This window comes from Myxine glutinosa, chromosome 9, assembly GCF_964187855.1.
Source record: "Myxine glutinosa chromosome 9, kmMyxGlut1.1, whole genome shotgun sequence".
Lineage (NCBI taxonomy): Eukaryota > Metazoa > Chordata > Myxini > Myxiniformes > Myxinidae > Myxine > Myxine glutinosa.
This window is the reverse complement of record NC_136269.1, coordinates 118973342-118986175: the sequence shown is the minus strand read 5'-3', so window position 1 is coordinate 118986175 and position 12834 is coordinate 118973342. Positions and strand designations below refer to the sequence as shown.

Below are 12834 nucleotides of genomic sequence, written 5' to 3'. Positions count from 1 at the left end.
AGAAAATTTGCTATTCGAAATTTGATATCCGAAAATCATTCATGATTTAAGGAAACAAAAGGATGAAATATTGAAATTATATGCAGATTGTGATGTACCCAAGTCGATGGAAAAACGCAAGACATTGCACAAACCCAAGAACGTGGATTTAGACAAGGTTTTACTTGAGTGGACGCGATACCTATGGAGTGAAAACATTCCGTTGGATGCAGAGTTGATAATAGCGTAAGCCAAAGTATTCCACCAGGAATTAGGTGTAAGTTAGGTTCAAAGCCTGGTGTTGGCTTAGTGGTTAGGGTGCCGGCTTGGGATCCAAGGATCCTGGGTTCGAATCCAGGTCGATCGCTGAATTAACGCCAGGGGGGTTGACTCAGCCTGTCATCCTTCCGATGTCGGCAAATTGAGTACCAGCTCGCTGGTAATTCTTTGTGTGTCACAAGAGGCGACTAACAGGGTTAGCGGCAGGAAGGGCATCCGGCTGTAAAACATTGCCTCAAAAAGGGGACCACGGTGCCCAAAAAAGGCCAACCCCTGCTCTGCAGGGAAAATGGCCTCTAAAGGTGGTTCAGTAAGGTGTAACAATCCGTGCAAGCATACCTGGGGGTGGTTTAACAGGTCCAGAGTACACCTTGGTTTGAGAGGTCTGAAAGCGTGTGGTCAGAAAGCTTCAGCTGATCATGAAGCTGCCGAGGAATATGTGACTGAATTTCTGAAGCTGATTGAGAGTGAAAATTTATCAGCTGAGCAGGTGTACAATGCGGACGAGATGGCACTTTATTGGTGTTGCATCCCCAGAAAAGCATTTGTGACTACTGATGAACCAGAATCCTCAGGGTTTGCTTTAAGGCCTCCAAATAAAGACTGCCACACACAAGTCCTTGCATGTACAAATGCTGCTGCCACACACAAGTGTAAATTGTTTGTTATTGGGAAAAGCATGAACAGCAGGACAAAGGGGTCAAGATATTCCCGGTGGAGAACAAGGCCAATGCACGTACCTGGGTAGTGGGTTACGCGTGAAAGGTTATTTGACTATTTTAAGAACTACTTTGTGCCCGAGGCCAGGGCACATTGTCAAGCTGGTGGGCTTCCCGAGGGCTGTGTTTGTCCTGGTGCTGGACAACTGCTCTGCCCACACTTATGCTGAGGTCCTTGTGAAGGACAATGTTGATGCGACTCAGGACCGGCACTCGTCAGTCTACTTGCCACCGAATTGCACATCCCTTATTCAACCCATGGACCAAGGCATCCTTCGTGCTTTCAAGTGCTGTTAAAAGGCTGACTTTATGCACAAAATGCTTGAAGCATGCAACTGTTCCACGGGTGTCAAGGCGTTCAGAAAGGAATTCGATGTAAAGGGTGTTATTTGGAGTGCTGCCAGTGCGTGGGACAAGCCAACGAAAAAAGAGCCAACAAAGGAAATATGATGAACGGTTGGCATAACCTACGGCCTGCAACAATGTTCCTCGATGATGAAGCTGAACCGGACTTCCATGGTTTTCGAGGGGTCACATGAGAAGGAAATTGTGCAAGAGTTTTTGGAATTTGCGAATGAATTGTCATGTGATGAAGCCAAGATGCTATAAGAAGAGGCTGTGGAAGAATGTATTAAAATTGAAGTGTGTCCCAGATTTTCAATATCTGGGGTCATACATTGACAACACTGTAAAGGACATGGATATAAAGATTGCGAAAGCCTGGGCAGCATCAGCAAAGATGAATGTTGTTTGGAGGAGCGACTTATGCAGAGAACTGAAGGAATACTTCTTCCGTGCCACAGTCGAGAGTGTTCTCCTGTATGGAGCAAAAACTTGGACGATGGCCAACACTCTGTCCAAACAGAACGATGGTGTATACACCAGACTACTGATGGCATCACTTAACATTTCATGGCGAGCACACTGAACGAAGAAATAGCTGTATGGAAAGATCCCCAGAGCATCGGAGTCACCACACCAGAAACATCTCGGGTTTGGTGGGCACTGCTGGAGAAGCGATCGAGACATGGCCAAGATGGTACTTTTCTGGGAACCTTCTCATGGTCACCGCTGAAGAGGACGACCCGCTACAACCTACATCGATACACTGGAACGAAACACCAAAATCAACAGGTGTGACCTCCCTGAAACGATGGCGAGAAGAGAACAATGGAAAAAGATTGTCAGTAGTGTCTGATCGAAATCGACCACCCCCCCCCCCCCCCCCCGAAAAAAAAAAGAAAAAAAAAAGAATGATGCTCCAGTTGTGCTCACAGAAATAATGAATGTGGTTACGAAGCCCGAACAGCAGCAAGACGAGTGTGATGAAGATGACAAGACGTTAGCAGAAATAGTGTCCATACACGAGTGCATCGGCCTTACAGATAAACTCATACGGGGATTGGAAGAAGAAGTAATGTGGGTGTATAAGATTCAACAATTGCTTATAAAAGAAAAGCCAAAATAAATGCACCTCGGCTCATGGTAGTAATGTCGGTGTATACGATTCAACAATTGCTTATAAAAGAAAAGCCAAAATAAATGCACCTCGGCTCATGGTAGTAATGTCGGTGTATACGATTCAACAATTGCTTATAAAAGAAAAGCCAAAATAAATGCACCTCGGCAGAGGTATGCTCTCTACAAGATAAATAGACAGGCAGGCAGGGGTAAAAAGATAACCTCCATCTACCTTTTGTGGTGGAAGTAATTAGTATAGTCGTTTACATAATACAATAAATTAACACGGTTTATACAAATTTGTTTTACTGTCAAAAACATTACAAAATCCTTTGATTCTTGGTCTTTTATCCTGAAAACCGGCAACCCTTTGATCCCATGGTTCTTGGATTTGTGGTTGGTTTACCTGCATTGTGTTTTCTCGACTCCCCTTACATCCACCTGTTTTTTTTCCCCATTGTTGTCTCATCCCCAGTTTATCCCTTTCCCATCTTGCTGTGTTTGAGCTCGTGTCCAGCTTGTTCACCCACTGTGCCCTGTTCTGCATCCCTTGCTCTCATTCTTCCCAATGCCCATTGCTCCTCCAAGTGACCCTCTGTTCTGGCCCTCGACTCCGTCCGCTTTCCTTTGGGAAGTTTCGCTTCTGTGTTCTACCTCGTCGTGGTGTGGTGCTGACCGGACCGATGTGGTGTGGTGTGGTGCTGACCGGGCCCCCGCAGCTGTGGTGCTGACGCCGCCCCCCACCCCCCAAAATTTCCATGTTTAAAAACGTTTCCCGGTGTGTACCCTGGTTTAGAATAGGTACACCGTATCCCTGCGTGTCGGAAGAGGCGACTAAAAGGGTTGGCGTCAGGAAGGGCATCCGGCCATAAAAACATTGCCTCAAAAAGAGAACCATGACAATTATAACTACATATGGGCAGGGTACAGCCCGAAGTGGAGATCGGTTTCTGAGGTTTGGGACATGGAATGTCGGGACAATGATAGGGAGATCAGGAGAAGTGGTGGAAGTATTGATCAGAAGAAGAGTGGACATATGTTATGTGCAGGAGACGAGATGGAAGGGAAGTGATGTGAGAATGGTGAAGGGTAGGCAGGGACAGAAATACAAATTTGTGTAGCAAGGGTGCCCGGAGGGCATGAATGGTGTTGGTGTCCTGTTTTCTGAGGAGTTTGTAGAAAGTGTGGTGAGTCTGACTAGAGTGAGTGATAGGATGATGATGGTGAAAATGATGATTGGAAAGCTCTTGGTGAACGTCATCTCGGGATATGCTGCGCAGGTTGGTCAGAGCAATGAAGAGAAGGACAAGTTCTGGTGTGCGATAGAGAAGCTGATGGAAAACGTGAAAGATGAGGAAGTTGTTGTGGTAGGAGGATACCTAAATGGACATGTGGGAATGAGTATGGACGGTTTTGAAGGAGTTCATGGGGGTTACGGATATGGTGTGAGAAATGGAGAAGGCGAAAGGATTTTGGAGTTTGCTGATGGAGCTGATTTGTTGATTTGTAATACTCAGTTCCAGAAAGAGCTTGTTACATACACGTCAGGTGGGTCGACGACAACCGTTGACTACCTGATGGGGCGTAGGCGAGATAGCGGGCACCTCCGGGACACAAAGGTGATCCCGGGGGAGGAGGCTGTTTCACAGCACCACTTGGTTGTCTGCGACATGGGGGTGAAAGGTGCGAGGAGAGCTCGGCGGGTGAAGTACCAACCGAGAATGAAGGTGTGGAGGTTGAAAGAGGTGACAGTAAGGGAGGCATTAAAAGAGAGGCTGAGTAGGGTAGAGGATGATGTGGTTGAGCTTGAAAGTGGTTGGATGTCAATGAAAGATAGTCTGTTGGGAGCCATTGGTGAGGTATGTGGATGGACAAAAGGACCACCGAGGCACTCGGAAATATGGTGGTGGGATGATGAAGTTGGAAAGAGGATTGATGAGAAGAGGAAGAAGTTCAAGGAGTGGCAGAAGGCGAAGGGTACGGGAGCAGAAAAAGCAGAGCATGAAAGTTATAAGGCAGCCAAGAAGGCTGCAAAGAAAGAGGTAGCAAAGGCGCAGGAGGCATGCAGGAAAATGTTCGGAGAACGCTTGGATTCGGAAGAGGGTCAGAGAGTGGTATTCAGGATTGCAAAGCAGATAGCGAAAGAGAGGTGTGATGTGATGGGGGTGAGTTGCTTGAAGGATGAAGTGGGACAAATCGTTATGGACCCAGATGGAATTAAAGGAAGATGGAAAAGATATATGGAAATGCTGTTGAATACAGAGAATGAATGGGATGGCAACATAGAGAGTAACCCAGTTTTAGGACCCGCAGAGAAGATAACTGAGAAGGAAGTTGAGGAAGCGATAAAAGCAATGAAGAGTAGAAAAGCGGGAGGGCCGACGGGAGTTGTGGGAGCTATGTTGAAGGCAGCAGGAGGTTGGGGTGTGAAGAGAATGACAGAGATCTGTAATCTGGTCGTGAAAGAAGGCCGCCTTCCAGTGGATTGGGAACTGAGAACCCTCGTCCCTCTATACAAGGGGAAAGGTGACCCTCTGGAGTGTGGCTCGTACCGAGCGATAAAGTTATTGGAGCATGGAATGAAGGTATTGGAAAGGGTGTTGGAGAGGAGGATAAGGAAGAAGGTGAAGATCGACGAAATGCAGTTTGGATTTATGCCAGGAAGAGGAACGACAGATGCGCTTGTTTCTTGGGTCCATGCAGAAGTACATGGAGAAGAGGAAGAAGTTGTTTCTTGGGTTTGTTGATGTGGAGAGAGCATTCGATAGGGTTCCACGTGAAGTATTGACATGGGCATTGAGGAAGTTAGGAGTGGAGGAATGGTTAATCAGTCGTGATGGCAATTTACAAAAGAGCGCGCACAGCTGTAAGGCCGGACGGGAACAGTGGTGAGTTTGAGGTGAAGGTGGGAGTGCATCAGGGGTCGATAGGAAGTCCACTACTTTTTGTAGCTGTGATGGAGGTACTGGCTCAGAACGTAAAGGAGGGTTTATCGTGGGGAGTTGTTATATGCAGATGATCTGGTGTTGATTGCGGAAAGTATGGATGGACTGATGGAAAAGATGAACAAGTGGAAGGAGTGTATGGAGACAAAAGGTCTGAAGGTGATGGCAAGTGGTAAAGCATGTGGTGAGGTGGAAAGAACTGGGAAGTGGCCATGTGCTGTGTGCAGGAAGGGTGTCGGAGTGAACTCCATTCAATGTACAATGTGCGCTGAGTGGGTTCATCAAAAATGTAGTGGTCTGAGAGGGCCATTAACCAGTGTGGCAGCTACATTCAAATGCAAGGTGTGCACAGAGGGAGCTGCAGATGGAGGAAATGTTGAGTTGGATCTTGGAGACGGCGTGAAGCTGGAAGGTGTGAAAACATTTTGCTACCTCGGAGATATGCTGAATGGAGAAGGTGGATCAGACTCGGCAACGGTTGCTCGAGTGAGATGTGCATGGAAGAAGTTTTGGGAACTGAGTGGCGTGCTGATGAGGAGGGGAGTGTCGTTGAAGCTGAAGGGAAAGGTGTATGCTGCATGTGTGAGAAGTGTTATGATTTATGGGAGCGAGACATGGGTAATGAACGTAGAGCAGCAACGAAGGCTGGAAAGGGTGGAATTGCGAATGGTTCGGTGGATGTGCGGATTATCGTTGAGAGAGAGGAAGACAAATGATGAATTGCGAAAGATGATGGGAATAGAGCCTGTGATTGATGCTGTGAAGAGGAACAGGTTGAGATGGTTTGGTCATGTGTTGAGGAAGGATGAAAGTGACTGGTTGAGGAAGGATGAAAGTGACTGGTTGAGAAGAGTGATGGAAATGAATGTAGACGGAAGTAGAGGACGGAGAAGACCGAGAAAGACTCGGCTAAAGATGGTGGAAGAAAAAATGCGGGCAAGGGGGTTATCAAGGGGAGATGCAGAAAATAGGGCAAAATGGAGAAGATTGTCATGGGGACCGCAAGGCTAACCGCCGCTCTAGCAGGGAAAATGGCCTTAAAATGCATGTTGTTGTTGTTGTTGTTCTACCTCGTGTTGTTGTTGTTGTTCTACCTCGTCAATGAGGCCAGACTTTGTATGGAGTACAGCTAGCGTACCATCAGTACGTGGTGGGGAGCGAAGTATCCTCTCCCTCTCCCCCAACAAAAAACGGAAACAAACACCTGTGCCATCCTTCGCTATTGTCAACCGAGCACTACCGATGCAACAAAGGAAGAGAAAAACAATTTAGCTGCGGTCTTTACGTTAGGCAAAGTCATGGCTCTACGGTAGTAGATAGAAGCATGAAAGGAGGACATACCTATCCCAGGCCCAGACTCTGAGAAAGTGAATGGTGTGGCATCGTGGCATAGGCCATGCATGGCAGCAGACTTTCCAGCCATGCTTTCTATCAGCATTCCGATGGTCATACGCGAAGGGAATCCATGTGGGTTGAAGATGATGTCGGGTACCATGCCGCCTTCTGAGAAGGGCATGTCCTCCACTGGCCACAGCTTGCTCAGGATGCCCTTCTGCCCGTGACGGCTCGCAAACTTGTCGCCTACCATGGGGTTGCGAGGGATACGCAACGTTATGCAAACTTTCCGCAGGATACTCGTCCCAGTGTCGTTGCCACACGCCTTGATGTTGTCCACCACAGAGCTCTCTTTAGACCTAGAGTACAACATCAACTCGGATTATTATTAATGAAACCCCTCTTCATGAACCAGCAGGTAAATCATTTAAAATTGCCTTCATCTAACAACCAATCATCTATGAGGAATTATACAGGAGGGCATTTCAATAACGAAATAAATCTGGACAATTCTTCGACATCACTGTACGGTACTCTAAAATAACAATGGTTTTTGAAAATACATCAACATGCAGCCACATGCTCATACAAGCACAACCAAATAGAAACACCTTCATACCCCCAATAACAATTTACCTATATGGACAGGTGAGAAATAAACTATTATTTAGGCACAGAATAGTTAAGATCGAGCAATTCATTTTATCTTTATGGATAGAATGTAATCCGTGTGGAGATTTTTTACCTACGCCACCAAAGGTGGATGGAGGTTATGTGTTCACCCCTGTCTGTCTGTTTGTCCGTTTGTTTGTTTGTGAACAAAATATCTCAAAAAGTTGTGGACAGATTCGGACGAAATTTGGTAGAGATGTAGCGTATGTGACAAGGACGAAAATGATTCGATTTTGGCGAAGTTCTGGATCCGGATCCGGCTACTAGAATTTTTAAAGTGATTATTCACCATTGGGAGATAGGGCCAAAAACGATACATAGCAGGATATCTCAAAAAGTGGATGGATTTGGACGAAGCTTGTTGGACAGGTTGTGTGTGTGACAAGGAAGAATCGATTCGATTTTGGTGAAGATCCGGATCCGGATCCAGCTAGTAGAATTTTGAAAGTGATTCTTCACCATTGAGTGATAACCAGGCGGAGGTATGCTATCTACTGAGTGCCGTTCTAGTTTTTTTTTGTATCTATACTCGAGGTTCATGGAAGAGATAGTACGAGCATATTGAACAGATCAGGAAACAACAGGACAAAAGGAACAGTTGAGAGAAAGATGGAAACACCAACAGCATTGTTGGAGGCCAGGATACAGGCAGACTGAGAAAAACAATGTGTGTGGGGAGGAATGAGGGGCAGGTGAGGATGCTTGGGGAGCAAAAGGTGCAAGACCAGAAAGGAGGCGGTATAAGACAGATACGACCGTCCTGTCGGCAATGACGCAGTGAATGACCCATAGACTCAGTTTCAGTACGGGAGATTCCAATAATCTTGAAGGCCTTGGTTTCCACAGTGTCAAAATGAGCAAGATGTGCGGCAGAGGAGCCAGCCCAGAGGGGACAGCAGTACTCCATCAAGATACGGATGAAGGCCTTGTATGGGGATAAGACTTCAGGTGTGTCAAGGAAGGACTTTGAACAACAGAGGATGCTGAATTGGCAGCCGGATTTGGAGGCCAACCTGGAAATGGGGGTTACCCAAGAAAGATCATGGCTGATAGTGAGACCCAGGAGTTTGAATGATGAAATTTCTTCAAGAGTATATTGTGAAGAAAGTAGATGGCGGGAGGGGAGAGGTTGTCACACGGTCCTTCAGGCGAGACGGTCCTTTTGGACAGAGATAGTGAGAATGTGAGATTTGTCAGGATTGAAAGACATTCCAAGTGTTTGACCATCCTGTGATTTCTTTTCATGGTCTGAAGAGAGGGAAGAGGCTGCAACCTTCCTGTCTGAAGAATGACATGAGGGTGGAGTCATAAGCAAATACATAAAGAGGATTTTCCAGAGTCAGAGAGATCATTTATGAAGATCAGGAATGAGACTGGCTTGAGAACACTGCCTTTAGGCATTCTAGCCTTGACAGGGAGAGGAGAAGAAAGGATTCCGTTGAGAGCCACACATTGGCTACAAGAGTAGAGGAAGTCAGTAAGCCATTTGTGGAGTTGGCCTTGGATGCCATAGGCAGACAGTTTGGAGAGCAAGGCAGGATGTCAGACTGTATCAAAAGGACGAGGTATTTCCAGAGAGATGGCCCTGATCTCGTCTCTGACATTGAGGACCTCCATCCATTGTTGGGTGAGTAGGAACAGCATGTCCAAGGTGGAGTGACCTGGTCTGGAACCAAATTGATGATCTGAGATGAGGCTGTTGGGGAAAAGGAAAAATTTCATATCAACTGATGATGATGGATTCCGTGACCTTGCTGATGATTGGAAGTAAGCTGATAGGTCTGGAGTTAAAGGGATCCGTTCTTGCACCTTTTTATGTAATGCAGTGATGTTGGTGGATTTCCAAGCAGATGGAAGATGACCCAGCGCAAATGGCAGGGTGAAAAGGGCAGACAGCGGATGTGAAAGAACAGCTGAGCAGTTTTTTTTGGGACACAGATGAACAAAGATAAGAAAAGGGAGCTATATTGCCATAACCACACCACACTCGGTCGTGTAATGCTTAAGATTGTCTGCTCTGAGTATAGGAGGTCAGGTTTCGAACCCTGGCAAGTCATACCAAAGACTAACAAGCGTTATGCCGAGGTCCCCCATCGGTGAAATGATGTGAGTTGACAAAGTGGAAGACGCAAGGCGGCCATCTCGGATTTTGACATGGCGACCCAATTTTCAATAGCGTTCTCCCTTATGCGTAGTTACACCCACACACCAGATTAGAAGTTAGTAGTTCGTTTATTTTTCAAGATATTTCGCTCACAAGGTTCAGACATATATATGGTGGCGGCCATCTTGGATTTTGACGTGGCGACCCAATTTTCAATAGCGTTCTTCCTTATGCCTAGATACACCCACACACCAGATTAGAAGTTGGTACTTCGCTTATTTTTCAAGATATTCCGCTCACAAGGTTCAGACATACATGGCGGCGGTCATCTTGGATTTTTACGTGGCGACCAAATTTTCAATAGCCTTCTTCCGTATGCGTAGATACACCCACACACCAGATTAGAAGTTAGTAGTTCGTTAATTTTTTCAAGATATTTCGCTCACAAGGTTCAGACATATATATGGTGGCGGCCATCTTGGATTTTGACGTGGCGACCCAATTTTCAACAGCCTTCTTCCTTATGCCTCGATACACCCACACACCGGATTCGAAGTTAGTAGTTCATTTATTTTTCAAGATATTCCGCTCACAATGTTCAGACATTTACTTTTCAAGATATCGAATTCACAAGGTTTAGATATGGTGACAGCCATCTTGGATTTTGACGTGGCGACCTAACTTTCAATAGGGTTCTTCCATATGCCTAGTTGCACCCACACACCAAATTATAATTTGGTCCTTCGCTTACTTTTATAAAGATATTGCAATGCACGTACGCACGCACGGACGAATGAACGCACATACGGACGGAGGGGAAAACCATAGTCCCCCTTTCGCTCCGCGGTGCGACGGGGGACAAAAAGCTACATGGCCAGAGACTGGGCGGCTGAGAGAAGGTTGCTTGGCCGACCCTCTGAGCAGCTATGCAAATGGAAAGGAACGGGTGCTCGCCAATGTGAAAGTGACACGAGAAGGTCAAAGGATGCTGAGGTGACCTTCATTCCCAAAAACCATGCCTCGCCCAACAGCAATAAAAAAACCGGAGAATTCCAAGCATTGAGGCTGCTTCGTGTCTTGGAAACAATACGAGACAAGCTGCCCAATGACAACAAGCCTCGCTAAAGGATGAACCTCTACAAAGATGAGCAGGCTGGTGCCACAAGGCAGAGGGTGGGTGAACATCGCAGGTTCCCTGATCTTTCCCTTCCCTCTTACACACTCTTTCTCTTCTGTCGCTACTTCTAATTTGTTTACTTGAGACGCACAAAAGAGCTTCATCGATTGCCTTTTGATCCGTCAGGGCAGGGTTACTGATTCGCACCTTGAGTTCCCTCTCGTGTACTCATTGCATAACCTGCACCTCTCCCGACAAGCTGCAAGGCACTGTCCATTTTTAATCTTCCTCCCTTTCATGTTGGCACCCTCATGGGCCTGCCGGCTCACGTGCGGATGAGAAAGGAGTCGACAATACTCCCCGACTTCTTCCCTCTCTAGCCCCTTTCTTGTCTAATTTTCCGGTTAAATAAGGCACACCTGTATTGTGCTTTAGTAACAAGGCCAAATTTACAAGGGGTTCTTTATGTGTTATGGTTCAAGACTGTTCTTTGTGACACTGCTTCTTTATGAAAAATCGTTTTTAAATACGTGTCTTTCGTAAATCTTACCAAAGCCTTCCAAACCTGCTCGATCGTCTGTTTTGTCCATTGCTTAGAGCCTTAGACATTGTATGTCACGAGTAGATGGGAGGCGGTAACCCACTGGTTTGCTATGGCAGGTGGTAACCAGTACTTTGGCTGACAGCAAATCGCTGGGCTGCCCGTAACCTGGAGTGAGCAGAAGCATTGAGGGTACAGGCTTTATCTGGGATAAATAAATCACCAGGAAGGTAACGTGAGATTTGGGCATGGGGACCTTAACAGATTTAGTTGTTTCAGATAGCGCCTGTGGTTGCCCAGCAACCCGTCTGGTTACAGGGTTATCCGTGGTCCGTCGGTCTCAGGGTCAAAGGTCAGGAAGCTGGTCCGAGTAAGCCCCTCGTGACCCGGCCGGAGAACCCGTAACATGATTTTGTGCTAATAACCACAATCAACCACAAGTACGCATCACCAAAAAGCAACAAATGGTGCTCCTGCTCAAATACCCACTTGTACATGGCAATAGTACACTCGCCGGTGCTCAGGTTGATGTAAGCATAGTGGGGTGCACCGTGATGGAGTCGAGTGCCAATCGGGGGAAGCCCGTCAGAATCCAGATCAACCCCGCCGGCCTTTCCTGGCTTGAGGCCAAACACCACGTCTTGTCCAATAACGATATGTGAGAGATCCAGCATTTCCGTCTTGTAGATGCTGCCATAGGCAAAACCTCTATCCCATGCTGCTTTGTTGACCACCTATGGTTATGGGGTCGCAGGGAAAAGGCAACGGCATCAGAAATCCACTCATACTCCTGGCAATCAGTGCTTAAACGAGCTTGTACATGTTAATTACACAGTGTGTAGCAGACCAGACTCTGACAAAAACCGCCACGCAGTAAAGACGATTTGGTAACCACGTCACCGTCGCCATAATGCCACACTCTTTCATACAAAGGTTGAAGCTTGTGGAAGAGCAATAAAACTCTTCTGTCGGGAGACATGTTACCAAGGAAACAACAGGTTTGGACAGGAAGAGGTGGCTAAAACTGCGAGACAATAAACAACGACACAAAGTATAGCGGAGAGTCGTAGAATGTCCAGATCAACCCCATTTCACTTTATTTGTGGATAATTATGTTTCCTTTTGCACAAGATTTATTTCATGAAAAAAAGTTTTCATTTTCTTTGGTACTCGCTGTGTCTACTTGTCGCTTCGCCGATCGCTTTAATCAAAAGACAGCATGTTGTACCGGTACTTCACAAACAAATTGCATGTCTATCTGTGAGTGTCAATAGGGGGTAAAATGAAGTGAAACATGTGAAAAAAAGATTTTTTACAATACGTAGTTGTTGTTGTTGTTGCTATCATTGTTGATGTTCGTGTGCTCCTTCCATGTACTATTATAAAATGTTCTATTTTTTCGAGAAGTATTGCTACATATAATTTTGTGTGTTCCTTCCATGTACTATTATAATTTTTTCAATTTCTTAGAGAAGTGAATGAAATGAATGAATGAATGATCGTTTTAAGGCCATTTTCCCCGCTAGAGCGGGGGTTAGCCTTGCGGACCCCATGACAATCGTGGTTCCCTGTTTGAGGCAATGTTTTTATGGCCGGATGCCCTTCCTGACGCCAACCCTTAGTCGCCTCTTACGATGCGCAGGGATACGGTGTACCTATTCTAAACCGGGGTACACACCGGG

The 12834-nt window shown here is 46.3% G+C and overlaps 1 protein-coding gene across 1 annotated transcript in view; it reads right to left on the bottom strand.

Annotated features, from left to right (window-relative positions):
• The window catches only part of POLR1B (RNA polymerase I subunit B), a 100654-nt gene that overhangs the window by 14412 nt on the left and 73408 nt on the right, over positions 1-12834 (bottom strand). Inside the window, exons 14-15 of the mRNA XM_068128407.2 lie at positions 11642-11886; positions 6725-7077 (exon numbers count right to left, since the gene is read on the bottom strand). Of these exons, the coding sequence (XP_067984508.2) occupies positions 6725-7077; positions 11642-11886 (598 nt within the window). The remainder of the gene's footprint in view (positions 1-6724; positions 7078-11641; positions 11887-12834) is intronic.